At 47.4% G+C, this 22,466-nt stretch overlaps 2 protein-coding genes and 1 pseudogene across 4 annotated transcripts; 2 read left to right on the top strand and 1 right to left on the bottom strand.

Moving 5' to 3' along the window:
- The first annotated feature begins 178 nt into the window (after positions 1–178).
- Positions 179–7,504, top strand: IFT20 (intraflagellar transport 20). Of its 3 annotated transcripts, none has more exons than XM_032163236.2 (6): positions 191–326; positions 3,664–3,699; positions 3,858–3,986; positions 5,323–5,408; positions 6,561–6,664; positions 7,101–7,504. In XM_032163236.2, exons 3-6 carry the CDS (start codon positions 3,860–3,862, stop codon positions 7,180–7,182), a joined length of 399 nt encoding a protein of 132 aa, XP_032019127.1. In that variant the 5' UTR covers positions 191–326; positions 3,664–3,699; positions 3,858–3,859; the 3' UTR covers positions 7,183–7,504. The 3 variants fall into 3 exon arrangements, with proteins under 3 accessions (XP_032019128.1, XP_032019127.1, XP_032019125.1); XM_032163234.2 differs by having other exon boundaries at positions 195–326; positions 3,463–3,699; XM_032163237.2 differs by lacking the exon at positions 3,664–3,699 and having other exon boundaries at positions 179–326.
- A 100-nt stretch (positions 7,505–7,604) lies between these two features.
- Positions 7,605–16,765, bottom strand: TMEM97 (transmembrane protein 97). Its single transcript, XM_032163231.2, has 3 exons — positions 16,570–16,765; positions 10,195–10,339; positions 7,605–9,310 (listed from the first exon to the last, which is right to left on the bottom strand). The coding sequence occupies exons 1-3, from the start codon at positions 16,693–16,695 to the stop codon at positions 9,051–9,053; spliced, it is 531 nt and encodes a 176-aa protein (XP_032019122.1). The 5' UTR covers positions 16,696–16,765; the 3' UTR covers positions 7,605–9,050.
- Positions 16,766–17,013: 248 nt separating this feature from the next.
- Positions 17,014–22,466, top strand: part of LOC131384416 (keratin, type I cytoskeletal 18-like) — a 60,007-nt pseudogene continuing 54,554 nt past the window's right edge.

Here is a 22,466-nt window from a genome sequence, read left to right on the forward strand (position 1 = left end):
CTATCCGGGAAAGGGTGGAGGCGGAATCCCCCGAGGGTCTTCGCGGAGAGAGCAAAGCCACTTCCGGCCGCCTTTGCAGGCGCTAAGGCTTCTGGGTCTTGTAGGCCCGACCTCCCCTCGGGCCTCTGTTTCCCAGCAGGCTCTGTGGAATGGGTGCTGTAAGTGCTTCCGGGGTCAGGAAGGTAGTGACGTCGTAGGTAAACAGGCTCTGTAGCCGTGGCAGCGGCGGTAGCAGGCTGGTTGGGTATCGGCTGCCGCTGACCTGGGAGAAGCTGCCTGTCTACATCAGCCTGGGCTGCAGCGCGCTGCCGCCGCGGGGCCGGCAGGTAGGCTGACCTCGGGTCGGGGGATGCGGGCGGACCAGGGGCGAGAGGAGCCTGACAGGCCCGCGTCCTGAGGAAAGGCAGTACCGGGCAGAGAGAGACGTGGGAATTCCGCCCCACTCTCAGGGAGCGCTTTCACACCCAGCTTAGGCCTGGAGTTTGATGCGTTGATGCTTGCCACGATCTTACGAGGAAACTGCGGCTGGATAAGTTCGGGGAGTTTACATAGTAAAGAGTCGGCTCGCAGTGCCTCGCATGCATCTGCGAGACCGGGGCGCAGAAAGTATGCCACCGCCTCATGCTCAGGGAGCTTAGTCCCAGCTCTTGGGCCAAGTGTTGCTCAGATGCTCAGACACGCGTGTGATGGGAGTTGGTAGAGAATCTGTGAACTCTTTCCCTCCACCCCTTCTTCCATCTTACCTATCTCTTTAAGCCAGCCCTTCCAATCAGATAGGTGGGCCAAGCCAGATTCGTGGGAGTCATGCCTGACTTGTTTTTCTCTTATCCCCAAACCCCCACATTCAGTCAGTCCATTACTAAGCCCCATCACCTTGACTTACAAAACATCTCAACTCGGAACACTTGTCTTCGGCTGCCAGCCTTGGTTACTGTAATAGTCTCCTATCTGTTTCCACGGTCATTCATTCCACAAACATTTACTGAGTGCCAGTTATGTGTGGGCACCATGCTAGGGGCTAGGGTTAGAGTGATGAACAAGAAGGTAGTTGGGGCCTTGCCCTCTCTTGTTCCCTCCAATCCGTTCTCTCAGGCTGAGCAAGAGTGATCTTTCTAAGTCTGATTTTGTTGGTCTGCTGAGAACCCGCTGGCTGTCAGCGGGTTCTGATAAAATCCAGGCTCATGACTGCGTCTTTCAGAGCCTTCCGTGATCCAGCTGTTGTCTCCCTGTCTAGCCTCATTCTGTTCCCTTCTCTTGCTCAGTCTCTGTTCTCGGAATGCGTCAAATTTCCTGTTGCCTCAGGATCTTCACATACGTGTTTCCTTCTGCCTGCAATGCCTTGCTTCCCCTTTCACTTGACAAACTTTTAGACAGTCTTTAGGTCTAAGTGTCATTTTTTTCAGAAGGCCTCTGTTGGCCTTCCCCTCCAAGTCCGCCCCCCATGAACTGTGTCCTCCTGCAGCACTTCACACAGCACCATATACTTTTCCTTATAGTAATATCACGATTTGTGATTATTTGTTTACCATCTGTCCAGACGCATTGTTTTCACTAGTCTGTCCCCAGAGCAGGGACTCAGTGGATGTTTCTGAATAAATGCATGCTCTCAGGGAAGCGGGTGGAAGTTGAAGCAGATATTTGCTCCCTCATGTTACTTCAGTCTTTCTGGAGCAGCTGGTCAGATTAATGACCTGTAGCTGCGAAAGACAGATTTTTTTTTTTTTTTTTTGAGACAGGGTCTCACTCTGTTGCCCAGGCTGGAGTGCAGTGGTGTGAACACGGCTCACTGCAGCCTCCACCTCCTGGGCTTAAGCGATCCTCCCAGCTCACCCTCCCAAGTAGCTGGGACTACAGGCACATGTCACCAGGTCTGGCTATCTTAAAAATTTTTTGTAGAGACGGTATTTTGCCACATTGCCCAGGCTGGTTTCAGACTCCTATGCCCAAGTGATCCTCCCACCTCGGTCTCCCAAAATGCTGGGATTACAGGAATGAGCTACCGCACTGGCCAGATCTTTTTAAAAAGCCCTATTTTAAGGAAGCTACAGATGAACAAAATGCTTCAAAAGGATGATGCTAGCTCACTTACATCAGTGGATTCCAGTGAGGCCAAAGGCCAGAGTCGTCTACAGACAGCTCATAGACATGTATTAGTTGGCCCATGCAGTGTTGGATGTGGGTTTTCCCCCTTACTTAAAATTTTTGAATTACGGCCGGGCGCGGTGGCTCACGCTTGTAATCCCAGCACTTTGGGAGGCCGAGGCGGGCGGATCACGAGGTCAGGAGATCAAGACCACGGTGAAACCCCGTCTCTACTAAAAAATACAAAAAATTAGCCGGGCGTGGTGGCGGGGCCATGATCCAGCCTGGAACAAAGTAGATGTCTCAAAAAAAAAAAAAAAAAAAAAAAAAATTTTTTGATTAACCAACATTGAGTAAAACCAGACGTTCTGGAAACAGTGAGACTTGATTATTTTCCAACCATTGCTCCTCCTGTGGCACACCTGCCCTGGACAGCCAACCCCAGAATCACCCCATTCAGAACAGGACTTCTCTAAGGAAGCCAGAAGGGAAACAGCTGAGGCTGGGGGCAGTGGAGGCAGAGGGAAGGGGCTGGTGCAGGTCCAGGTGATGGTAGACTTTGGAGCACCTGGGTTTTAGAATTGGCATAGCAGCCAATTGCTATATGTAAGTAGCATTGCCTCCCTTTTTAAACAGGTCATAATGATGTCTATTTTTAATTGTGTGTGTGTGTGTGTGTGTGTGTGTGTGTGTGTGTTTTGAGCCAGAACGAGGGTGAGTTTTCAGTATTTCCTTCCTATAATTGAGGCATGCTTTGGAACAGGAATGCAAGGTGGCTTGGAAAGGGAGAAGATATCTTTTGTTAGTTCTCTGTTGCCTACAGAAAAAATCCACTCCTTAGCTTGGCATGCAGGGTCTTCCTGGTCTGGCTTCAGCTCACCTTTCCAGCTCCATTCTTTTTCCTCTCGTCCTTAGGTGGGATAGGTCCTTTCAGTGACTTCAGGCCTTTGTCCACGCTGTTTTCTCTGCTTGGAATACCTATCCCTGGCCTGCTGTCTTGATATGTTCTTGCTGATACTTCATTCCTTTTTGTGTTTTCTGCTAGAAAGAGAATGACCCAACTTTGATTCTCAATTCAGGCAAGCATACGTTTTGAGTAATATTCTTACTCCTGACTTGTATTTTTTAACCATAATTTTTAATTCACTCAGATTTCCTTTATTTGGTTTTTGTGTTGTTCCAGTATATGTATTTGAGAAGCCTTTTCGTGTGCTTTTCGGTACATAACTGGTGATATATAAATACACTTATGGCTTACAACTTAGTTCACATGTCACTCCTTCATTAATGGCTCTGTCCTCCTCTGGCTCTTTACTGATATTTCTAAACAAGTATTTAACACAGTGTGATTTTTCAGTTTCCGTGTCTGTCTTCCTCCAGCTGAACTATGTGCTCTTCAGGGCGGGCACCGTGTTGCATTCATCTTTGTACCCCCAGCATCTAGCAGTGTTGGCATGTAGTAGGCACTCAAGAAATGTGCGTTGAATGAACGATGCCTGTGACAAGCAAGCGGACTTTATTCTTTCCTGACCCTTGCTCCTATGACACACCTCCTCCTGACTGCCACTGTCATTCCTTCAGAGCAGAACTCCTCTAGGGAACCTGGATGGGAAACAGGTGAGGCTCAGAGAGGTGGTGGCAGAGGGAACGGGGATCCTTTGGAACATCTGGGTTTTTGGCATTGGTGTCCAAGGGCAGGAGTGGGGCTGGCTTGGCAGGAGGCATTTCCTTGGGTGGCTGGGAAGTGATGAGGAATTGGGCTGGTTTCTTTACAGCCATGGCCAAGGACATCCTGGGTGAAGCAGGGCTGCACTTTGATGAACTGAACAAGCTGAGGGTGTTGGACCCAGAGGTTACCCAGCAGACCATAGAGCTGAAGGAAGAGTGCAAAGACTTTGTGGACAGTGAGTATTGGGGAGATACAGTGCCACTCAGCTTTGAGCTGCCATTCCAACTGTACCCCAGGCTCATCTTGGCCCTGCCACAGTGGAGCTGCTGGCTCCCTGGAGGTTGAATCTGGCGTCTGTGAGTTCTCATGTGCCACCCTTTTCTGTCTGCCCTCTTGTGCTCTCATGTATCCCCAACAGAGCACCAGTCAAACCAAACACTGGGATGGGGAGGGGAGGATGTTTTTAGATATGCCATCTTTCATTTCTTGCTCTTAGAAACCTTAAACTTCCTGGGAACACAACCATGGCTTGGAGGTGGGAAATAGAATTATGTACTCATGATTTGATTTCTTCAGAGTAAGTCTTCTCAGTAGCAGGTTCTCTGTTATTTGGAGTTAGAAGTGATAGGTGAAGTTTCTAGAAGCAGCTCAACAGACTTACTGAAGTCATCTTTTGGCTAGAAATCTTCAGGAAGCCTCCTGTCCCAGCAGCCAAGCAAGCGCGATGCCAGTACAGAGCCAGATCTAGCTAGAGCAAGGGACTTCTGAGCTTTCTGGGGGCTTCCTAGGTTGTGGAGAGAGCTTGATTAGTGAAAGGTAGCTTGGGTTCTGTCACTAACCTGTGATTGCTGTGCCATGCACACACCTCTCTGGGCCTTAGTTTCCCCTCAGTAAATTGTGTTTCTGTCACATCCAGGACACTGGAGAAAGGGAGTGGGAGATTAGGCACTTAATGCTGTGAGCTTTCTTTTCTGTGATTACAAGTGGGAAGCCCCCATCCCCACTGTTAATTGAAATCTGGTGTCATACCTGTAGCTAGTCCAGAGGCAGCGCTTGTGTCCTGAGGCTGCCTTTTTGTGAACAGCAGTGCTTCCTGTCACTCCTGGGGAAGCAGGGTTGGGGTCTGTCTGGAGAATGAGCTCAGCAAGGGCCTAGTGCTTTCATAGCCTGAGGTCATAGCAGCTGGCTGGCTCAGTGGGGATGCAAGGTCCGGGTATGCCCTGGTCCAGCTGGCCACCCTTCTCTAGGTTCAGACCAAGGATAGGAGACAGGCCAACAGGCACCGAAGTGTTTAAGTGACAGGGTCTTGCTATGTTCCCCAGGCTGGAATGCAGTGGCAGTTCACAGGCATGATCACACATCCTCTAACTCCTGGGTTCAAGTGATCCTCTCATCTCAGCCCCCTGAGTAGCTGGGACTACAGGTGCTCTCCACCACGCCTGGCCCACACCAAACTATTTTAACACAAATTAGAAGGGGCAGTCAGCTCTGCCCTCTCATGCCTCAGCACTCTACCGAAGGGGAGTGATGATACTGAGGAAATATTTTATTTTTTGTTCTTTTCCTAAAAGAAATTGGCCAGTTTCAGAAAATAGTTGGTGGTTTAATTGAGCTTGTTGATCAACTTGCAAAAGAAGCAGAAAATGAAAAGATGAAGGTAAGATCAGCATGTCTTCTGCCTACATCTTGGCCTGGGACCCTAGTTCACTACCCTCTCATCCTTCTTCCCTCTTGATTTGTTTAGAGGGGTAGAGGGGTGGGTGGGTGAATTTTTATTTAAGATTTTAATAACTTCTGGTCCACTTAACCTACTGAACTTATGCCAGTCTTTATTTCCTTTAATCTTTTTTTTTTTTTTTTTGAGACAGAGTCTTGCTCTGTCACCCAGGCTGGAGTGCAGTGGTGCAATCTCGGCTCACTGCAACCTCTGCCTCTCAGGTTCAAGCAATTCTACCACCTCAGCCTCCCGTGTAGCTGGGACTACAGGTGTGTGCCACCACACCCAGCTGAGTTTTTTGTATTTTTTTTTTTTTGAGACGGAGTTTTCTCTTGTTGCCCAGGCTGGAGTGCAATGGTGTGATCTTGGCTCACCGCAACCTCCGCCTCCTGGGTTCAAGCGATTCTCCTGCCTCAGCCTCCTGAGTAGCTGGGATTACAGGCATGTGCCACCATGGCTAATTTTGTATTTTTAGTAGAGACAGGGTTTCTCCATGTTGGTCAGGCTGGTCTCAAACTCCCAACCTTAGGTTATCCGCCCGCCTCAGCCTCCCAAAGTGCTGGGATTAAGACGTGAGTGACTGCGCCCGGCCATTTTTTTGTATTTTTAGTAAAGACAGCATTTCACCATCTTGGCCAGGCTGGTCGCAAACTCCTGACCTCAAGTGATCTGCCCACCTTGGCCTCCCGAAGTGCTGGGATTGCAGGCGTGAGCCACCACACCTGGCCTCGTTTCTTCATATCAGCACTGATGTAGATGGTCTTATCCTCATTTTATAAATGAAGAAATGAAGGTTTACATAGTATGATTGGTAAAAGGCACAAGGCTGAATGGCACCACCAAATGTGCTATTGTGCCTGTGTCCCTGGCTCTAGGAATACTCCTAGACCTGCCTCAAAGCTGCTGTCAAGTTCTTGAGGCACTTTGTGATCAGTAGGTTAATCCTTCTGACTTAACCCAAAAGCTTTGGGGCTCCACTTTCTTTTCCTCTCTGAAGACTGACATAGCTCCCAGATAACTCCTCCCCACTTTGAGGACTTGATGCTGTAGACGGTTTTAATGAAGCCATGGCCTTCTCTGGCAATACTGCAGGCCATCGGTGCTCGGAACTTGCTCAAATCTATAGCAAAGCAGAGAGAAGCTCAACAGCAGCAACTTCAAGCCCTAATAGCAGAAAAGAAAATGCAGCTAGAAAGGTAAGAAGTCATGATGTAAAGCAAGTTCTTTACACAGCTGAATTTCCACTCTTCCTTCTGGAATGATCACTTCTTGTCCTTATTCTTCATCGTTTTCCCAGGAATAGCATCTCACTTGTCATCCTGATTTGAAGATTTTTAAAAATAAAATTACATTTAATGGGAAGGAAATAGAAAACTTGTTAATATCAAGCCACCTCTAGTAGTTTGAGCATGAAAGGGTCCACGAAGTTGGCTGGCTCTCTGAAAGAAGACTTTCCTAGGGCTGGAGATTTCTCATGGGTGGCTCTGGGTAGGGCTTTGCCTCTTTCTTTCTTCATTCTGAACTCACACCATTTCTTGAAATCATTTAATCCTCTATATCCTTCTCTAGAAGAATTAAGTCTGTGGTTTACTTCATCTTTTTTTCAGGGCCTCTAACAATTTTGTTTTTCAGGTATCGGGTTGAATATGAAGCTTTGTGTAAAGTAGAAGCAGAACAAAATGAATTTATTGACCAATTTATTTTTCAGAAATGAACTGAAAATTTCACTTTTATAGTAGGAAGGCAAAACAAAAAAAGCCCCTCAAAACCAAAAAAACCTCTGTAGCATTCCAGCGGCTTGACCAATGACCTATGTCACAAGAGGTGACATGTAAGGAATGCAGCCCCCTGAAGACAGCGCTACAAGTCTGGGGGAGCCAGTTAACATCAGTGCACAGCTGCTGCTGGTGGCCCTGCAGTGTACGTTCTCACCTCTTATGCTTAGTTGGAACTAAGCAGTTTGTAAACATTCATCCTTTTTTTGTAAATTCACAAAGCTTTGGCAGGAGAAGCAATAAATTTTTGTTTTCAAATGGCTTGACGTACCTTTTTTCCTGTTGCTCTTGAAATACGTTTAACTCCTCGTCAGAGAACCCTGGATTCTCTATCCCGCAGTCCACAAAACAAACCAGGCAGTGGTCAGCAGCTACCTTTATTTAGATCACACACATGAGTCAGACAGTACTACTAATCAGGCCAATATGGCTTGTGAGCAAAATGGGTGAAAATAGACGGAACTGACTGGGACCTGTTGTCTAACATCATTTTAAGGTTGGACTTGAGCAAAGACTTAGAGAAAGCTGATGGAATGCCAAACATCAACGTGAAGAGACCCTCTGCACACAGTGGGTATGTTATGCCTGGCTGCAGCTACCTTCTCTTCTGAAAACAAGATGGGAACGACCGAACTGTATTAAAGGATTAAGTTATCCACTAGGGAGCATACTAGCACACTTCCAGATCAGCCTTGAGACGCTAGACTTCAGATAAGGGACTTGTGTCAGGTGGCCTCTAGAAATGTGGAAGACTAAGATTTAGAAATAAACTAACTTAAAAGCAAACAAACAAAAAAAACCTTCTCCTAGGATGATCTGTTTACAACAGAAACAAAAACATTTTCCAGTTTAATCCATTTCTGACTGAAAGTCATTGTTGGGCTGACCCTTAAGGAAAACTAAGTTTAAACTTCCTTTGCATAGTATGTTTTCTCTTTTTTCCTTGGGTTAGAGGTGGGGACAAGAAAACATTGATATAGTTTTGAATTAACATTAAAGAGGCAAAATTTCACATTTAAAATGGCCCAAAATATCCCACTGTTCATTTTGCTGACAGGTGATACACTCTTGAGAATCAGGAGTGGAAGGTTGTCATAATAAGCATATATGCTGTGGGTCAGGTGACTCATGAATATGTCAAACAGGCCATGTTCTTTAGCAGTTTCTGGTCTGGTCCTGCTTTTAGTAATCTTGCGGTGGAACTCAGGCACACAGGTATTTGGTACCACTTCCTTATAACCTAGCCCACACCCCTTTGCCCACTCTCAAGCCGATTGGTCTGTTCATCCCAGTGCCCTTAGAAGGTGAAGGTTTGGGCTGGGCCCAGTGGTTCACGTCTGTAACTCCAGCACTTAGGGAGACTGAGATGGGTAGATCACTTGAGCCTAGGTGTTCCGAGACCAACCTGGGCAACATGGCAAAACCCTGTCTCCACACACACAAAAATAAACCAAAAAAAATCAGCCATACCTGTTGGTACACACCTGTAGTTCCAGCTACTTGGGAGGCTAAGGAAGATGGCTTGAGCCCAGGAGGCGGAGGTTGCAGTGAGCTGAGATCATGCCACTGCCCTTTACTCTAGCCTGGGCAACAGAGTGAGACTGTCTTTAAAAAAAAAAAAAAAAAAAAAAAAAAATGGAAGAAGGTGAGGGTTTGACGTGGTTCCTGACACCATCTTGCTCTTGTGCGTTGCTGCCAGTGTTGCAAATGCTGCTGAAGATGTGGGTTCTGAGCAGTGTTCCTTGTGTTGTATCCAACAAGCAACCACCCTGTAGGCATCTTTACCCTGGGCCAGTGGTTGTTTCCTTCATTTTTTTTTTCTTTTCTCCTCATACTTGTAGTAGGGGCTCCGCAATATGAAAATTAAAAGTACTAATGGGATGAGTAAGTAGGGGGCATAGACAGATACAAGGGTTAACCGTTCATGCAAAGTCTCAGGTCTTTGTCCCTTGAAACCACTGGCTTTGGAGAAATCCTCAAACAGAAATGTGGAGAGTATCGGAATTAAGGTCGTCATGGTGTGAACAGAGTAGATGACTGCAGGAGTTCGAATCCACTTGCAGCTTCCTGAGATAGTCAGGGGAAAAGAAAAATGGTGAGGTCTGTTCATGACTCAAAGGTGTCCATGACCTTCCCACTGTCTCTGCCTGCCTGCTTTCTTCTACCCCCTTCTCGAAGTGGAAACTCGGAACTGGAAACCTGGATGTGCCACACTGCCCAACATGCAGACTTACATGACAGCTCACTGACAGCTCGCCAAAGAACCAAGAATGGGGGTTAGAACATAACTTAGAAAAACTCTAGGGCAATAAAACTGCCATTACCGGTTAAACCTGTGTAGTATAAAATCCAAGGGGAGGGAAATCCCTGCACCATGGCATCTGTTTGTTCAGTAATTATATATAGGTGAGAGGATCAGGAGGCAGATTCAGTGACCCCAGTGGGTGCCAATGGGAAACGAGCATTTTCAGCAGTTTTAGCTTCATTATCAAGTACACGTGTATGGTCACCTTTTTCAAAAAGCATTGATTATGAGAACACTAAGAATAATTTTAAAATGAGAAGCACGTTAGGGATTAGCCTGATGCTACAGCTTATAAGTCAGTATGATACTATCCAACGCAGAGAGATAAAAGCCAACAAAAAAATTAATTCTGCTGGGGAACAAAACAAAAGGGAACAAGCTCATCATTTAAGTGGTCTCAGGTTTCATGTGTATGCAAGGGATTTCCAGACGACTGAGGCAGCCATGCAGCCCCGCTGACCACAGACATGAGCCTGAGCCACACTAATGTCCCTTTACAAGATCTACCCTGGCTATTTACCCCAGATCCTGTGGCATTCTCCCACAAACTATGGGGACCATCCCCTTCTCTTTGGAGATACTTTCGCAAAAGATTTCTGGGACCTGATTTCTGAGTAAAAATGGGATTTTCCCACCATTCACCAACCTTTGAGGAAGGCATACGTTGCAATGGGAAAGAAAGGCAGCTGAAACACAAGCTCGCAAAACAGAAAGGACTTAAACCAGGCTGGGGGCTCCTGTAGCAGCGGGTCTTTGAACTCCTTAGCATACCACTTCAGCAGGTTTCTAAACTGAAAAAGAAAACGATCATGATGAATTACAGCCACCTGGCCTCAACAGGCTTGGCGCCAGCTCATTTGAAAATACACTGAAGGAGCCTGTCATTAATTAGCCACCCCCCCACTACCCGGCAGCAGATGGCATGTCCAGCTGGCTTTTGTGACACACCCTAGATTGGTCATTTAATAAAAACTTACTATCCCTAACTCAAATGTTCCCTTCTCTGAAATTTTCTCAACTCTTCCAGCCCCTTCTTTGTGTTACCCAGAATCTGTTCATAATTCCAAGATAACACATCCAGGTGTGTTGGCCACTCTCAGGAGCAACAATAAGTATCTGGCACTTGATAGGCACTCAGGGTGTTCACTGAATGAACAAATGTGACATTTCTGCCAACAATGTCATTCTTTGTTTAAAAAAACAAATACACGTGAAAACCATCCTGACACTTTCCCTTTTGCAATGGCAACTACACACCAAACACCAAAGGCCAGATTCCCTCAAATGCAGAAATGAATTGAATTTCCCTCTTCTTTTTGCGGGGTGGGGGTGGGAGTGAACGGGGAGGTAAATCTAACCTCTGTGGCCATGTGATTTTGGACACTTTAATTCCAATATGACAAACAAGTTCCTTAACTCCCCTAATTCTAATTTTTGGTTTATTTTAGGAGACAGGATTTTAGTGGAAGAACAAACTCTGCCCCAAACTACAAACTACCTAGTAGCTTCTTGGTTATGCAGGGCTTTAGTGTCTCAGTTCTAGCTTGGGCCCCACGCTTGTAATTGCCCTGTCAAATAAAAAGGATGTGGATCTATGCTGACCTGGCTACAGGCAGAGAAAAGAAGCAGAGTTTAAGGCTTCCCATCTTGGGCTTTTATAGGAACCCAAAGCCTAGTGCTTTGGCTCTATGTGGACTACTAAACGTCTGTCACATTTAACCTCCTAGACGTGCCGCTGTCCTGACACACAGGCCTTCAAAGACAAGTTAAGTCTTGATATTATGATTAATAAAGGCAACTCCAGGGTAAGAATTTATCTTACAATGGAAAATCCAAGAATATTTTTCCTGTTAATTTTTAATCAAAAGATAAAGGCTCGCTATTGTGAAATAGAAGCCCCACTGCTGCAAGAGCACTTTAAGCAAACATCCAGAAACAAATATCCTGTTAGCATATTACTAATTTCAGAAAGGCTCTGGCTAGATAACCAATTTATTGACCAAAGGATCTCCAAATTTGTACTTAATTTGAAATTGAAATTCATAGCAATACCCTTTGCTTCCTTCTAAGCACTTTTCTGGATGGGATGTGGTTTGAATAGGATTGAATTGTAAGAAACACAAAGGCTAAGTCACTGTCCCTCTCCAGGGTTCTATTTCCTCATCTGTAAAATGAGCAACTTGGACTAGATGTTTTATGATCCCTTTTTTGCTTTTTAGATTTTTAAAAATACTGGACGAAACTACCTGCTTTAAAAGATTGACTATAAAATTATTATTATTATTTTTTGAGACAGTCTCTGTTGCCCAGGCTGGTGGAGTGTGGTGATTTGATCTCGGCTCACTGCAGCCTCAACATCCCGGGCTCAGATGATTCTGTCACCTCAGCTTCCCCAGTAGCTGGGACTACAACAGGTATGCGCCACTAAGCCCAGCTAATTTTCTGTAGAGACGGGGTTTCGCCACATTGCCCAGGTTTCGAACGCCTGGGCTCAAGCGATCCTCGCTTCAGCCTCCCAAAGTGCTGGGATTACAGGTGTGAGCCACTGCACCTGGCCTGACTGCAAAATTTAAGAGGCATTCTGGGCCAGGCCCAGTGGCTCATGCCTATAATCCCAGAACTTTGGGAGGTCAAGGTGGGTGGATCACCTGAGGTCAGGAGTTCAAGACCAGCCTAGCCAATGTGGTGAAACCCCGTCTCTACTAAAAATACAAAAATTAGCTGGGTGTGTTGGCTCACGCCTATAATCCCAGCAACTCTGGAGGCTGAGGCAGGAGGATTGCTTGAACCCAGGAGGTGGAGGTTGCAGTGAGCCGAGATCAAGCCACTGCACTACAGCCTGGGTGACAGAGCGAGACTCCATCTCAAAAAAAAAAAAAAAAAAAAAAAAAAAAAGGCATTCTGGCCATTTGAATTTCACTTTCTATTCAATTTGTATACAACCTCGCTGATCCAACTTTCATAAATTGAGGCAGACTTGTACAGCACTTTAATTTCTAAGGCCTACAAGATGAGATCAGCGAAATTTAAAAAACAATCTTATCACCCAGATGTAGTAATAATAAATTATCATGATCTTAACCAACCATCTGCCCACAGTCATATACCTGCCACCTGATGCCAGAATGAGGCTGGGACTAACTGTGAGTAGGAGAGTAGAAAGCCCAGGCACCTGGCAGACAGGTGAGGCGTGTAGGACCTGGGGTAGAGTGCCTGGCTTTAGGCAAGGCCTTTAATCTCCCTACACTTGTGTCCCCATCAATAAAATAGAGCCAGTAATAGTGCCTACTTCACTACTGGTAAGAGAGTGACTTAATACATGTAGTCTTTAAAATAATGGCTAGCACATAATGATTAATTGAATGTAATTAATACATATTTGGAGATATTCAAGTTTAATCCTATTAAAATCACAGCTCACAACTGGTCATTAAAAATTATTAGTTATGGCCTCCCCACCAAAGGTAATGAAACTGTTTCCATTTATACCTGACTCACATTTGACTCAACTCACCCTTGTTATCCATTGAAAGATTCACCTGGCCTGCACACATGGATCTCTAAACCAGGGGTTGCTACTCACCGATCTTGTATTTCTGTAATTTAGAATGGGAACACAGACTGATTTCAGAGCCAGATGCTCACTTGTTTTTCCTTATTTTTACCAGAAGCAATGTTATCCTGCTGCAAATGATACTACAAAATGCTTCCCATCCTCTCCTTTCCATGTTCTCATCCAAACTAAATTATTACTGTTTCATAATAAAATAGGAGTTTTTCCAGGCCGGGCGCAGTAGTTCACACCTGTAATCCCAGCACTTTGGGAGGCTGAGGCATGCAGATCGCTTGAGGTCAGGAGTTTGAGACCAGCCTGGCCAACATGGTGAAACGCCATCTCTAAAAATATATAAAAATTAGCCAGGCGTTGTGGCACGCACCTGTAATCCCAGCTACTCGGGAGGCTGAGGCAGGAGAACTGCTTGAACCCGAAAGGCAGAGGTTGCAGTAAGCCGAGATCGCACCACTGCACTCGAGCCTGGTCGACAGAGACTGTCTCAAAAAAAAAAAAAAAAAAAAAAAAAGTAAATAAAAAAATGAGTTTTTCCCAGCAGTGATTTGGTGCAATCCAAGAAGAAAAATTTATTTTGCAAATTTCAGCCCAACCACTAGGTGATCTCCTACGGGCTTTTCAGCTCTAGGGAAAAATTCCTTCTATTTCACGAAGAAAATGACAGATGTTAAATTTTGGCATTTTTCAAAGAGAATGTGAGAATAACTCAAGGCGTTTATTATTATTTGCCCCATAGAGAAGCAACAAAATCAGCATTTCCTACACCAAAGCAACAAGAATGGAGACATAGACCTTCTATGCCAGGATGTCCCCGAGCTAATGCCTTCAAACATCATCACACACAGATACACACACAACCAGGATGCCCCTGTGCTAATGCCTAACATCTCACGAACACAAAACACACAGACACACACAGACACACACACAGACACACACACACACATTCTGGCCAGATGCTGCCTGCACTGGCCCTTGGGCCTTCTGCAGTGTCAGCATTAAAAAAATAAAGCTGACGCTGGGCACGGTGGGTCACGCCTGTAATCTCGGCACTTTGGGAGCCTGAGGCAGGAGGATGGCTTGAGCCCAGAAGACCAGCCTGGGTAACATAGTAAGACATCATCTCTACAAAAAATAAAAAATTAGCCAGGTGTGGTGGTGTGCACCTATAGTCCCAGCTACTAAGGAGACAGATGGGAGGATCTCTTGTGCTCAGGTTCAAGGCTGTGGTAAGCCATGACTGCATCACAGCACTCCAAGCCTGGGTGACAAAGGACCCTGTTTCTAAAAAAAAGACTGAGAAAATGTTATCAAATGTAAACATTGAAATGGGATCTTTATGATGCTGAGCACCTTTTAAGTGTATTTTGTTAGGGGTGAGCAAGACGGACTTGTGGGAATGGCACATCCAGGAAGGATAAAGAAACCAACAGCTGTGAAGTCTGGAATGGCTACATGGAGTAGCAGGCTAATTACCAAGTATTAAAAGGTCCTATAACACCAGAGATTGTAAACAGGCAGCCTGTCTGAGTATTGCTGGCCACACAGGTTTCAAAAACCACAGATAGGCCAACACTGTAGTAGATTTTCCTTTCTTCAGGGCAATTAATGGTTACTGCAGAGCTGCGATGACCTCTTCGGTCTTCGGGAAGAGTCTGTCCTATCTGGCCCTGTCGTAGGCTGAATAATGGCCCCCAAAGATAACCACATCCTAATCCCTGGAACCTGTGACTATTACTTTATTTGGCAAAAGGGACTTTGCAGATGTAATTAAGGATTTTGAGATGGGAGATTTTCTGGGTTATCTGGTGGGCCCTGAATGTATGACAAGTGTCTTTATAAAAGCAAAGCAGAGGGAACTCTGACTACAGAAAGGGAGGCAATGGGATGACCCGAAGCAGAGATTGAAGTGATGTGAACACAAGCCAAGGAACATTGGCAGCCACCAGAAAATGGAAGAGGCAAGAACCAGATTCTCCCCTGGAGCCCTCAGAAGGAGTGAGCCTTGCCTTGATTTGAGAACTGTAAGATTTCATTGTGAACTTCTGGCCTCCAGAACTGTAAACAAATAAATCTGTTAAATTACTACATTTGTGGTAACTACAACACTGTAGTAGATTTTCCTTTCTTCAGGGCAATTAATGGTTACTGCAGAGCTGCGATGACCCCTTCGTTTGTGGTAACTACAACAGCAATATGAGAACTAACCCTGTATATGTTTGAGCTTATAATTTAACTCAACTCTCTCAACAGTTGAGGATATAGAGCCCTGACCTGCCCAAGTCACCACCAGTTCTTGGAAGAACCAAGTCCCCAGACCGCACCTTGCCACACACTACCTACGCTTTTCCCACGCAAAAGGAGGTCAGAGGTCTTCCAGTTGTGTTTGGTTCTAGAAGCAAACAAAAAAGGGTGACTTATGGGAGTGGTGGAACATTCTTGAGCCGTGGCCTTTTTGGGAGAGTTAGCCCCTTGAAAAGTCGATGGAAGCTATATTCTCCTTCCAGGAAACAAAACGCACACACATTTTGCACCCATTTTTGGGAGTTCATGACCCTCAGGTAAAGAACCCCTCCTCGGCAGATAAAAAGCATTTAAGGAGAAACAGACGCAAAATAAAATCTTCAGGTAGACAAGTCAGTCCTGCTTACAGTTCTAGATAAGTTGGAGAAACAGAACTGAGGACAGGAATTCCATGGAAGAAGGTCACAGGGTCCAGATGCCAGAAAAAAAAAAAAAAAACCCCAACGAACCGGGAAACTAAAACTGTAGCTTTGAAGAAAAAAAGCATTAAAGCAGAGTTTGGGGTTAAAAGAATGCTCCCCAACAACCAGGAAATCGGTATTTTCACCTTTATTTTTACTCAGGAGATCACTGTTACTCGAACCCAATATTGAAGAGCCAATCTGAAAAGATGGCAATTTACTCTTGAGCTCTGGAAATTGCTGGAACCTGATCTTGAAGCAGTGACGACCTTTGAACGCCCCAGCTGCACCAACCAACGTGCTAAACCTTCAGACAGGTCTATTTCTACTCGGATTTTTTCTTTAGGATCAGACTGGTATTTTAAAGCCTTTCCAAAAAAAAAAAAAGCAGAAGCTTAAAGCAAACCTAACATGTGACTTTAGACACCACTTCATCCAGACTACTTCCTTCAGACACTGACAACCGGCCAAGAGGTGGAATCGCGGGAAACCTTAAAACGATGGAAGAAGTGACTTTAAAGGAAACAAAGCGTTCGCCCCTGCCGCTTGGGAGAAGGGTCTGGGATACAGAAAAAGCCCGAGGAAAACACCGAACTAAAGTTGGGTTAGGAGCGGGGGAGGCATGGGCAGGACCCGAGGGAGGCAACTGGAACCCAGGGTGCGCGAGCGCGGAGGAGGTGAAGGCCCTGTGGACGCAGCGCGCGGGAGAGCCTCGGCGGGCCGGGATAAGACGGGCGCCCCTCACCTCGACTGGGTAGAGCTCGCGAGGCAGCACCGCCTGCAGGTCCATGAACAGGGTGATGGGGATGTGGCTGAGGAAGTAGAGGCCCAGCAGCCACTCCACGCAGCGCCTGGTTGCTGGAGCTCCCATCGTCTGTCGGTTGGGCCTGGACCCGCTGATGTGAGAAGAGGGGCCAAATCCCCGCGCCTTCCCGGACCCACGCGCCTCGGGCGACGCCTCGCCCCCGTGAGGGCTACGCAGACCGCTCCCATTGGTTGGCGAGAAGAGGAGGCTCGCGGACAGGGGGCGGCACTCCCCACAGGGCGCACCCATTGGTCCGTATAAGTATAGCGCGTGCAGAAGGCGTCTCGTAAGCCATTTCCATTGGCCGCCAGGAGCGCCGCGTGGGCGGGGCTTAGTCTCGTCGTTCGGCGCGCCGCTACTCAGTGCAGATCGCGGAGGCGAGCGCCAGCCTAACGTCTCGGTGCTGACTGCGTGGTATCCTGGGCTCCGGGCAGCTGCCGGCGGTGCTCCCTTCCCTCGTGGCTCCGTTCGCCACTACAACAGCAATATGAAAACTGCAGTAGCCCATGGGCCTTCTGCAGTAAGTCAGCATTAAAAAAAAATAAAGCTGACTCTGGGCACGGTGGGTCACGCCTGTAATCTCAGCACTTTGGGAGCCCGAGGCAGGAGGATGGCTTGAGCCCAGAAGACCAGCCTGGGTAACAGTAAGACATCATCTCTACAAAAAATAAAAAATTAGCCAGGTGTGGTGGTGTGCATCTATAGTCCTAGCTAGTTCGTGTACTAGTGACGAGCGCCTGTGCTGGGCCGCGGTGCCCCCGTGCAGTGCGGGCGTCACGGAGCAGGGGTCGCAGAGCAGGGCACGAGCGCCGCGGTGCAGGTTCCTGGCCCAGCCGGGGTTGCGGGTCTGGGGAGGCAGCTGGCCGCGGTGAACAAAGAAGCAGAGGGGAGGACTCGAGGGACGTAGGAGGCAGTAAAATGGACAGGAATCCTCACCGGCTGTGGAGAAGGAGGGAAGGTTAAGGATTCATTTACTCGTTCAGCAAATACTGATGTTCATCTCCACGCTGGGCGCAGGCCTGTCTCGGGGCAGGATCGCCCAGGCTGCCATTTGCTAAGAGGGGACACAGGGCAAGGGAGTGCGAGGAAGGAATGCAGCTTGGACTACGTGGACCTTGAGTGGGCTGCAGCGTTGGATGGAGGAGGCAGTTGGGTGAGCCTGTCTGGAGACGTAGGCTTGTGAGGCATCCGCCTTTGATGGCGAGCAGAGGGCCTGGGAGAGATCCTTGGGGAGCTCCAGCCTCGGGTCATGGGAGGAGGGGACTGAGATAGGAGCGGACTAGCAGGGGGCTATGTCACAGGGAGGGGCAGCCGTGTCAACACTGAGTAATGCCCGCCTGTGGCCCTGTGGGGAACAGTTGTGTCGTGGGGGCAGGAGCCAGGGAGTAAGAAAGTGGAGAAATGGAGGCAGGAAGTGTAGACAGCTGGTCACGAAGGGGAGGAGACATGGGGCAGTAGCTGGAGAGAGAGGCACTCGAGAGTTTATTTTTCAGGTGAGAAAGACTTGAGCTAGTTTAGTTTGGACAGTGGGAGAGGTTACCCCTACTCGAGAAGAGCAGGAAATGCGGCTCAAAGCCCTGGAGGAGGCGGAGGGAATGGAAGGATTGGGGAGGGTTAGGTGGGTGCTCTGCGCGCCGCCCAGCTTCCCCTTCCCTTGGGGCGCTATGGGCTAGGACAGAGGGATTATGGCATTAAGGCCCAGCTGAGGTGGGGGCCGCTGACCTGGAGGCCCCAATCTCTTAGGCTGTGTGCTTTGCGTTTCTCTAGTGCGGGGTCTACCCAGAAGAAGGCTGTTGGACCCCTACAGAGTTTGGGTTCAGAAAAGCGAAAGATGGTTTGAAGAGTTGAAGAAGAGTGATTGAGGTGCTGGAGGGTGCAGTTCAAGCTAGGTAGGGGGAGAGGGAGAGGTGAGGCCAAAGGGGGCTGTAAGACAGGGAGACAGTGGAGGAGTGAATGGGTTTGAGGCCTGCTGAGGAACACGTGCCAGGGTGATGGGAGTCACTGGACCGGAAGGGTGGGAGCTTATGAGGAGGGCGTGCAATACCTGAATTCCTGGGGTCAGGAAGAGGTTCTGCCCTTGGGAGTGTGCGGCTGAAATGGAGTGGAGGGGGAAGGTCTTTGGAGATGAGGTCAAGGGAAGGCCACCCAGGGTGGTGGTGGCGAAAATGCCACTGCACACGGGGGAGTAACCAGAAGGAAGGTGAGCATGGGATGAGAGTGGAGGGGAAAGTGTGGACAGGGCCTTGCGGAGCGGGGAGGCCGCTCATCCTGACCTTGAAGAGTGTGAGAAGGTGAATAGCCTGCGCTGGAGAGGGCTGTGGGGAAGCTGAGTCCTCAGCCAAGTGCCAGTTACTGGGGAAGGTGACAGTGGAGGGGTTTGGCTGGAGAGGAGGAGGAGCAGGTTGGAAGGAGACACAGTAGGAGAAATGTGGAGGTCTTTGGGTGGGGAGCAGGGGATGAACAGCATGGGTGGCTGAGCATCGTGAGGGCACACGGTTCTGGCGTCCCCTGAGCCTCAGGTCAGCCTTGCCCAGGACCACAGAGCCGGCAGCCAGAGGGAGGCAGGGGTGTTCAGAGCTGTTCGTCCTGCTCCGAGGGGGGAGCCGGGCTCCATGGAGAGAACACTCTACCAGGGGCTCAGGAGGGAGGACTCAGAATTAGCTGCTGCTGTTTTTCCAGAAAAAAAAAAAAAAAAAAGTCAATGCCTGGGAAACCTTAGGTCACCTGAGGAGAGAGGCCATTTTGTTCACACCATAAATCTTTAAAGGCAATTTGCTCTTTCTCAGACTCCACTCTGTTCCCATTCCCCTCCTGTTAGTCACTTAGTAGCCATCTTGGTCATCAAATTGACTACCAAATTGAGGTATCACAGTGCTTGTGTTCAAGTAACTCTTATGTTATTTAATAGTGGGCCAGGTGTGGTGGCTCATACGTGTAATCAGTTTGGGAGGCCCAGGCAGGAGGATCCCTTGAGGCCAGGAGTTTAAGACCAGCCTGGGCAACATAGCAAGACCCCATCTCTTAAAAAAACATTAGCTGGGCATGGTGGCGTGCCTGTAGTCCCAGCTACTTAGGAGGCTGAGGTGGGAGGATCCCTTGAGCCCAGGAGTTTGAGGCAGCAGTGAGCTATGATCACTTCACTGCACTCCAGCCTCCACAACAGTGAGACCCCTCTCAAAGGGCCTAAAGTGCAGTGGTAGCAATGTGACAATTCGGATATGCCAATGAGAAACCATAAAGTTCCTTTATGTGAAAAGGTGAAGATTTTTGACTTAGGAAATAATGCTGAGGTTGCTAAGATCTACAGTACAGTAAGATATTTTGAGAGAGACCGCATTCACATACTGTTTTTTACAGTATATTGTTATACTTCTGTTTTATTGTTAATGTCTTACTGTGCTTGATTTATAAATTAAACTTTATCATAGGTTTGTATGTATAGGAAAAAACAATATAGTTCAGTACTACCTATGGTTTCAGACCTCCACTGGGGGTCTTGGAACATGTTCCCCCACGGATAAGGGGGACTTTTGTATACAGCTCCTCTCTCCCTTCTCCAAACCATTCACTTGAATGAGAACATGAAGGCTGGGCGCGATGGTTCACACGTGTAATCCCAGCAGAGGCCAAGGCAGGTGGATTACCTGAGGTCAGGAGTTCCAGACCAGCCTGACCAACATGGTGAAACCCAAACTCTACTAAAAGTACAAAAGTTAGCCACGCATGGTGGTGCACACCTACAGTCCCTGCTACTCAGGAGACTAAGGCAGGAGAATCGCTTGAACCTGGGAGGTGGAGGTTGCAGTGAGTCATGATAGCGCCATTGCACTCCAGCCTGGGCGACAGAACAAAACTCTGTCTCAGAAAAAAAAAAAAAAAAAGGCCAGGCACGGTGGCTCAGGACTGTAATCCCAGCACTTTAGGAGGCTGAGGTGGGTGGATCACCTGAGGTCAGGAGTTCAAGACCGGCCTGGCCAACATGGTGAAAACCCATCTCTACTAAAAATACAAAAATTAGCCAGGCATAGTGGCGTGCGCCTGTAGTCCTAGCTACATGGGAAGCTGAGGCAGGAGAATCAGTTGAACCTGGGAGGTGGAGGTTGCAATGAGCCAGGATCACACCACTGCACTCTAGCCTGAGTGACAGAGCGAGACTCTGTCTCAAAAAAAAAAAAAAAAAAAAAAAAAAAGGAACATGAAGAGTTGGGAGGGCCTTTGTAGATAATCTAGGGCCTAACACCTCATGAGGAAACTGAGGCTCAGAGAGGTGTTTGTCCCAGGTCACAAAGTGAGTGACAAGGCAGGGACTGGAACCCTGGTATCCTAAGCCCAGCCCCAGGCCAAGTCTTCTGTCCCTAGGGCAGGGCAGCGCTTTCCTGCATAGGGTCTTCAGACCAAACGCAGGGCCCAGGAAAGGCCTGGCTAGGTTGGCATACTACACAGCTGGAGAGGCCTGGCAGCACTGCTCCCACCCTCCACCCATTATGGCTTTAAGGATACGGTGGTACCTTTTAATTTACCTTGGGGTGGGTTAGGTGTGTGCTCTGTGCTCCACCCAGCTTCCCCTTCCCTTGGGAAGTTATAATTAAGTTCCCTGTAGAACTTAATTATAACTGCTTGCTGGAGGGCAATGGAGCTGGAGGAGTGTGGGCTAGGATTTGTCCAGGAAATGTGGTAAGTGTACGGGTGTCAATGTGACCGTTTCTCAGAAAACATCTCATCCAGCCCTGGCAACATAGTGAGACCCCCATCTCTATAACAAAAATCAGCTGATGTGGTGGTACGCACGTGTAGTCCCAGCTACTCAAGAGGTCAAGGTGGGAGGATGGTTTGAACCCGGGAGTGATCACACTACTGCACTCCTGCCTGGGTAACAGAGTGAGACCCTGTCTCAAAACAAAAAAACCCAAATGTCACCTAGCCAAATTTCTTACCTATAAAGATTTTCAAGGCCAAGCACTTTCAGTGGATGGTCCGTCTGTCCAAAAAAATTCTGTCCAGCTGTTTGAAATTCCTTTAGTGGGGAACCATAGCTCTTAATTTGATGTGGTCAGATAAGTCTTAGAATGCAAATGGCTCTAAGAGAGGTCAACTGAGGAAGACAACAGTGTGGAAAGAATGACCCTGTCCTTATGAGAACAATGTTTAGTGCCTTTTAAAAAGTATTTATATTGTGATGAGACAAACACCATTAGCCTAACAGTGGACCCAATGGTGGCAGAAAGGGAATTCTAGCATTGTAACCCCAGCTGAAAGGTACTTGGAGCAGGCCATGCCAAACTGGCCACTTGCCTCTTCGGCAGCAACTGTACAAAGCTCTTTCTTCACCTCTCAGCTTTTGCTTCACTTTTCTCTCTACTTAAAATGCACCCACCCTTCTCACCCCACCCCAGCTTACCTCCCCCATCTCTATGTATTTTACTATTTGGCTGAAGGCCACCCTACCCCCCCAGTTGTCTCTATTTGGTGGCACTGTTACGTCCTCTGAACCTGTCTCCTAAAGGTTGTCCCTTTCCACTGAGCAACACTGATCAGAGCCCATGTCTCTGGACATATTTCCCACTAGATTGTAGACTCCTTGGAAAGTATAAAATCTGTTTATATTTTTCACTGTTTTAAAACTTACCCTTTTAAAAATTAGGAGCCACGATACTAAGTCGAAAAGAGTAAGAAATAAACACATCATCAAATGTATTTATTATACAAGAAAAATTATCAATACATCTTTCATCTCAGTTCTTTAAAATGGTTATCAGCAATTCTAAGTCCTGTCTTCATTAATAATTCACTGTATGACCTCATGCAAATCATGTCGTATTCCTCATTCTTTGTACCTT

Source organism: Hylobates moloch, unplaced genomic scaffold (assembly GCF_009828535.3).
Source record: "Hylobates moloch isolate HMO894 unplaced genomic scaffold, HMol_V3 SCAFFOLD_10, whole genome shotgun sequence".
In the NCBI taxonomy this organism is placed as follows: Eukaryota; Metazoa; Chordata; class Mammalia; order Primates; family Hylobatidae; genus Hylobates; species Hylobates moloch.

What these genes read in the sequence shown, in the direction of transcription:
- TMEM97 (XM_032163231.2), bottom strand. Translation starts at nt 16,695, where the DNA reads ATGGGAGCTCCAGCAACCAGGCGCTGCGTGGAGTGGCTGCTGGGCCTC. An exon ending in GCGAGCTCTACCCAGTCGAG is followed by an intron (nt 10,340 to 16,569) that starts GTGAGGGGCGCC and finishes TTTCTTTTTCAG; the next exon opens with TTTAGAAACCTGCTGAAGTG. An exon ending in AACGTATGCCTTCCTCAAAG is followed by an intron (nt 9,311 to 10,194) that starts GTTGGTGAATGG and finishes TGACTATCTCAG; the next exon opens with GAAGCTGCAAGTGGATTCGA.
- IFT20 (XM_032163234.2), top strand. Translation starts at nt 3,624, where the DNA reads ATGACACACCTCCTCCTGACTGCCACTGTCATTCCTTCAGAGCAGAAC. An exon ending in GTGCAAAGACTTTGTGGACA is followed by an intron (nt 3,987 to 5,322) that starts GTGAGTATTGGG and finishes TTTTCCTAAAAG; the next exon opens with AAATTGGCCAGTTTCAGAAA. An exon ending in AAGAAAATGCAGCTAGAAAG is followed by an intron (nt 6,665 to 7,100) that starts GTAAGAAGTCAT and finishes TTTGTTTTTCAG; the next exon opens with GTATCGGGTTGAATATGAAG.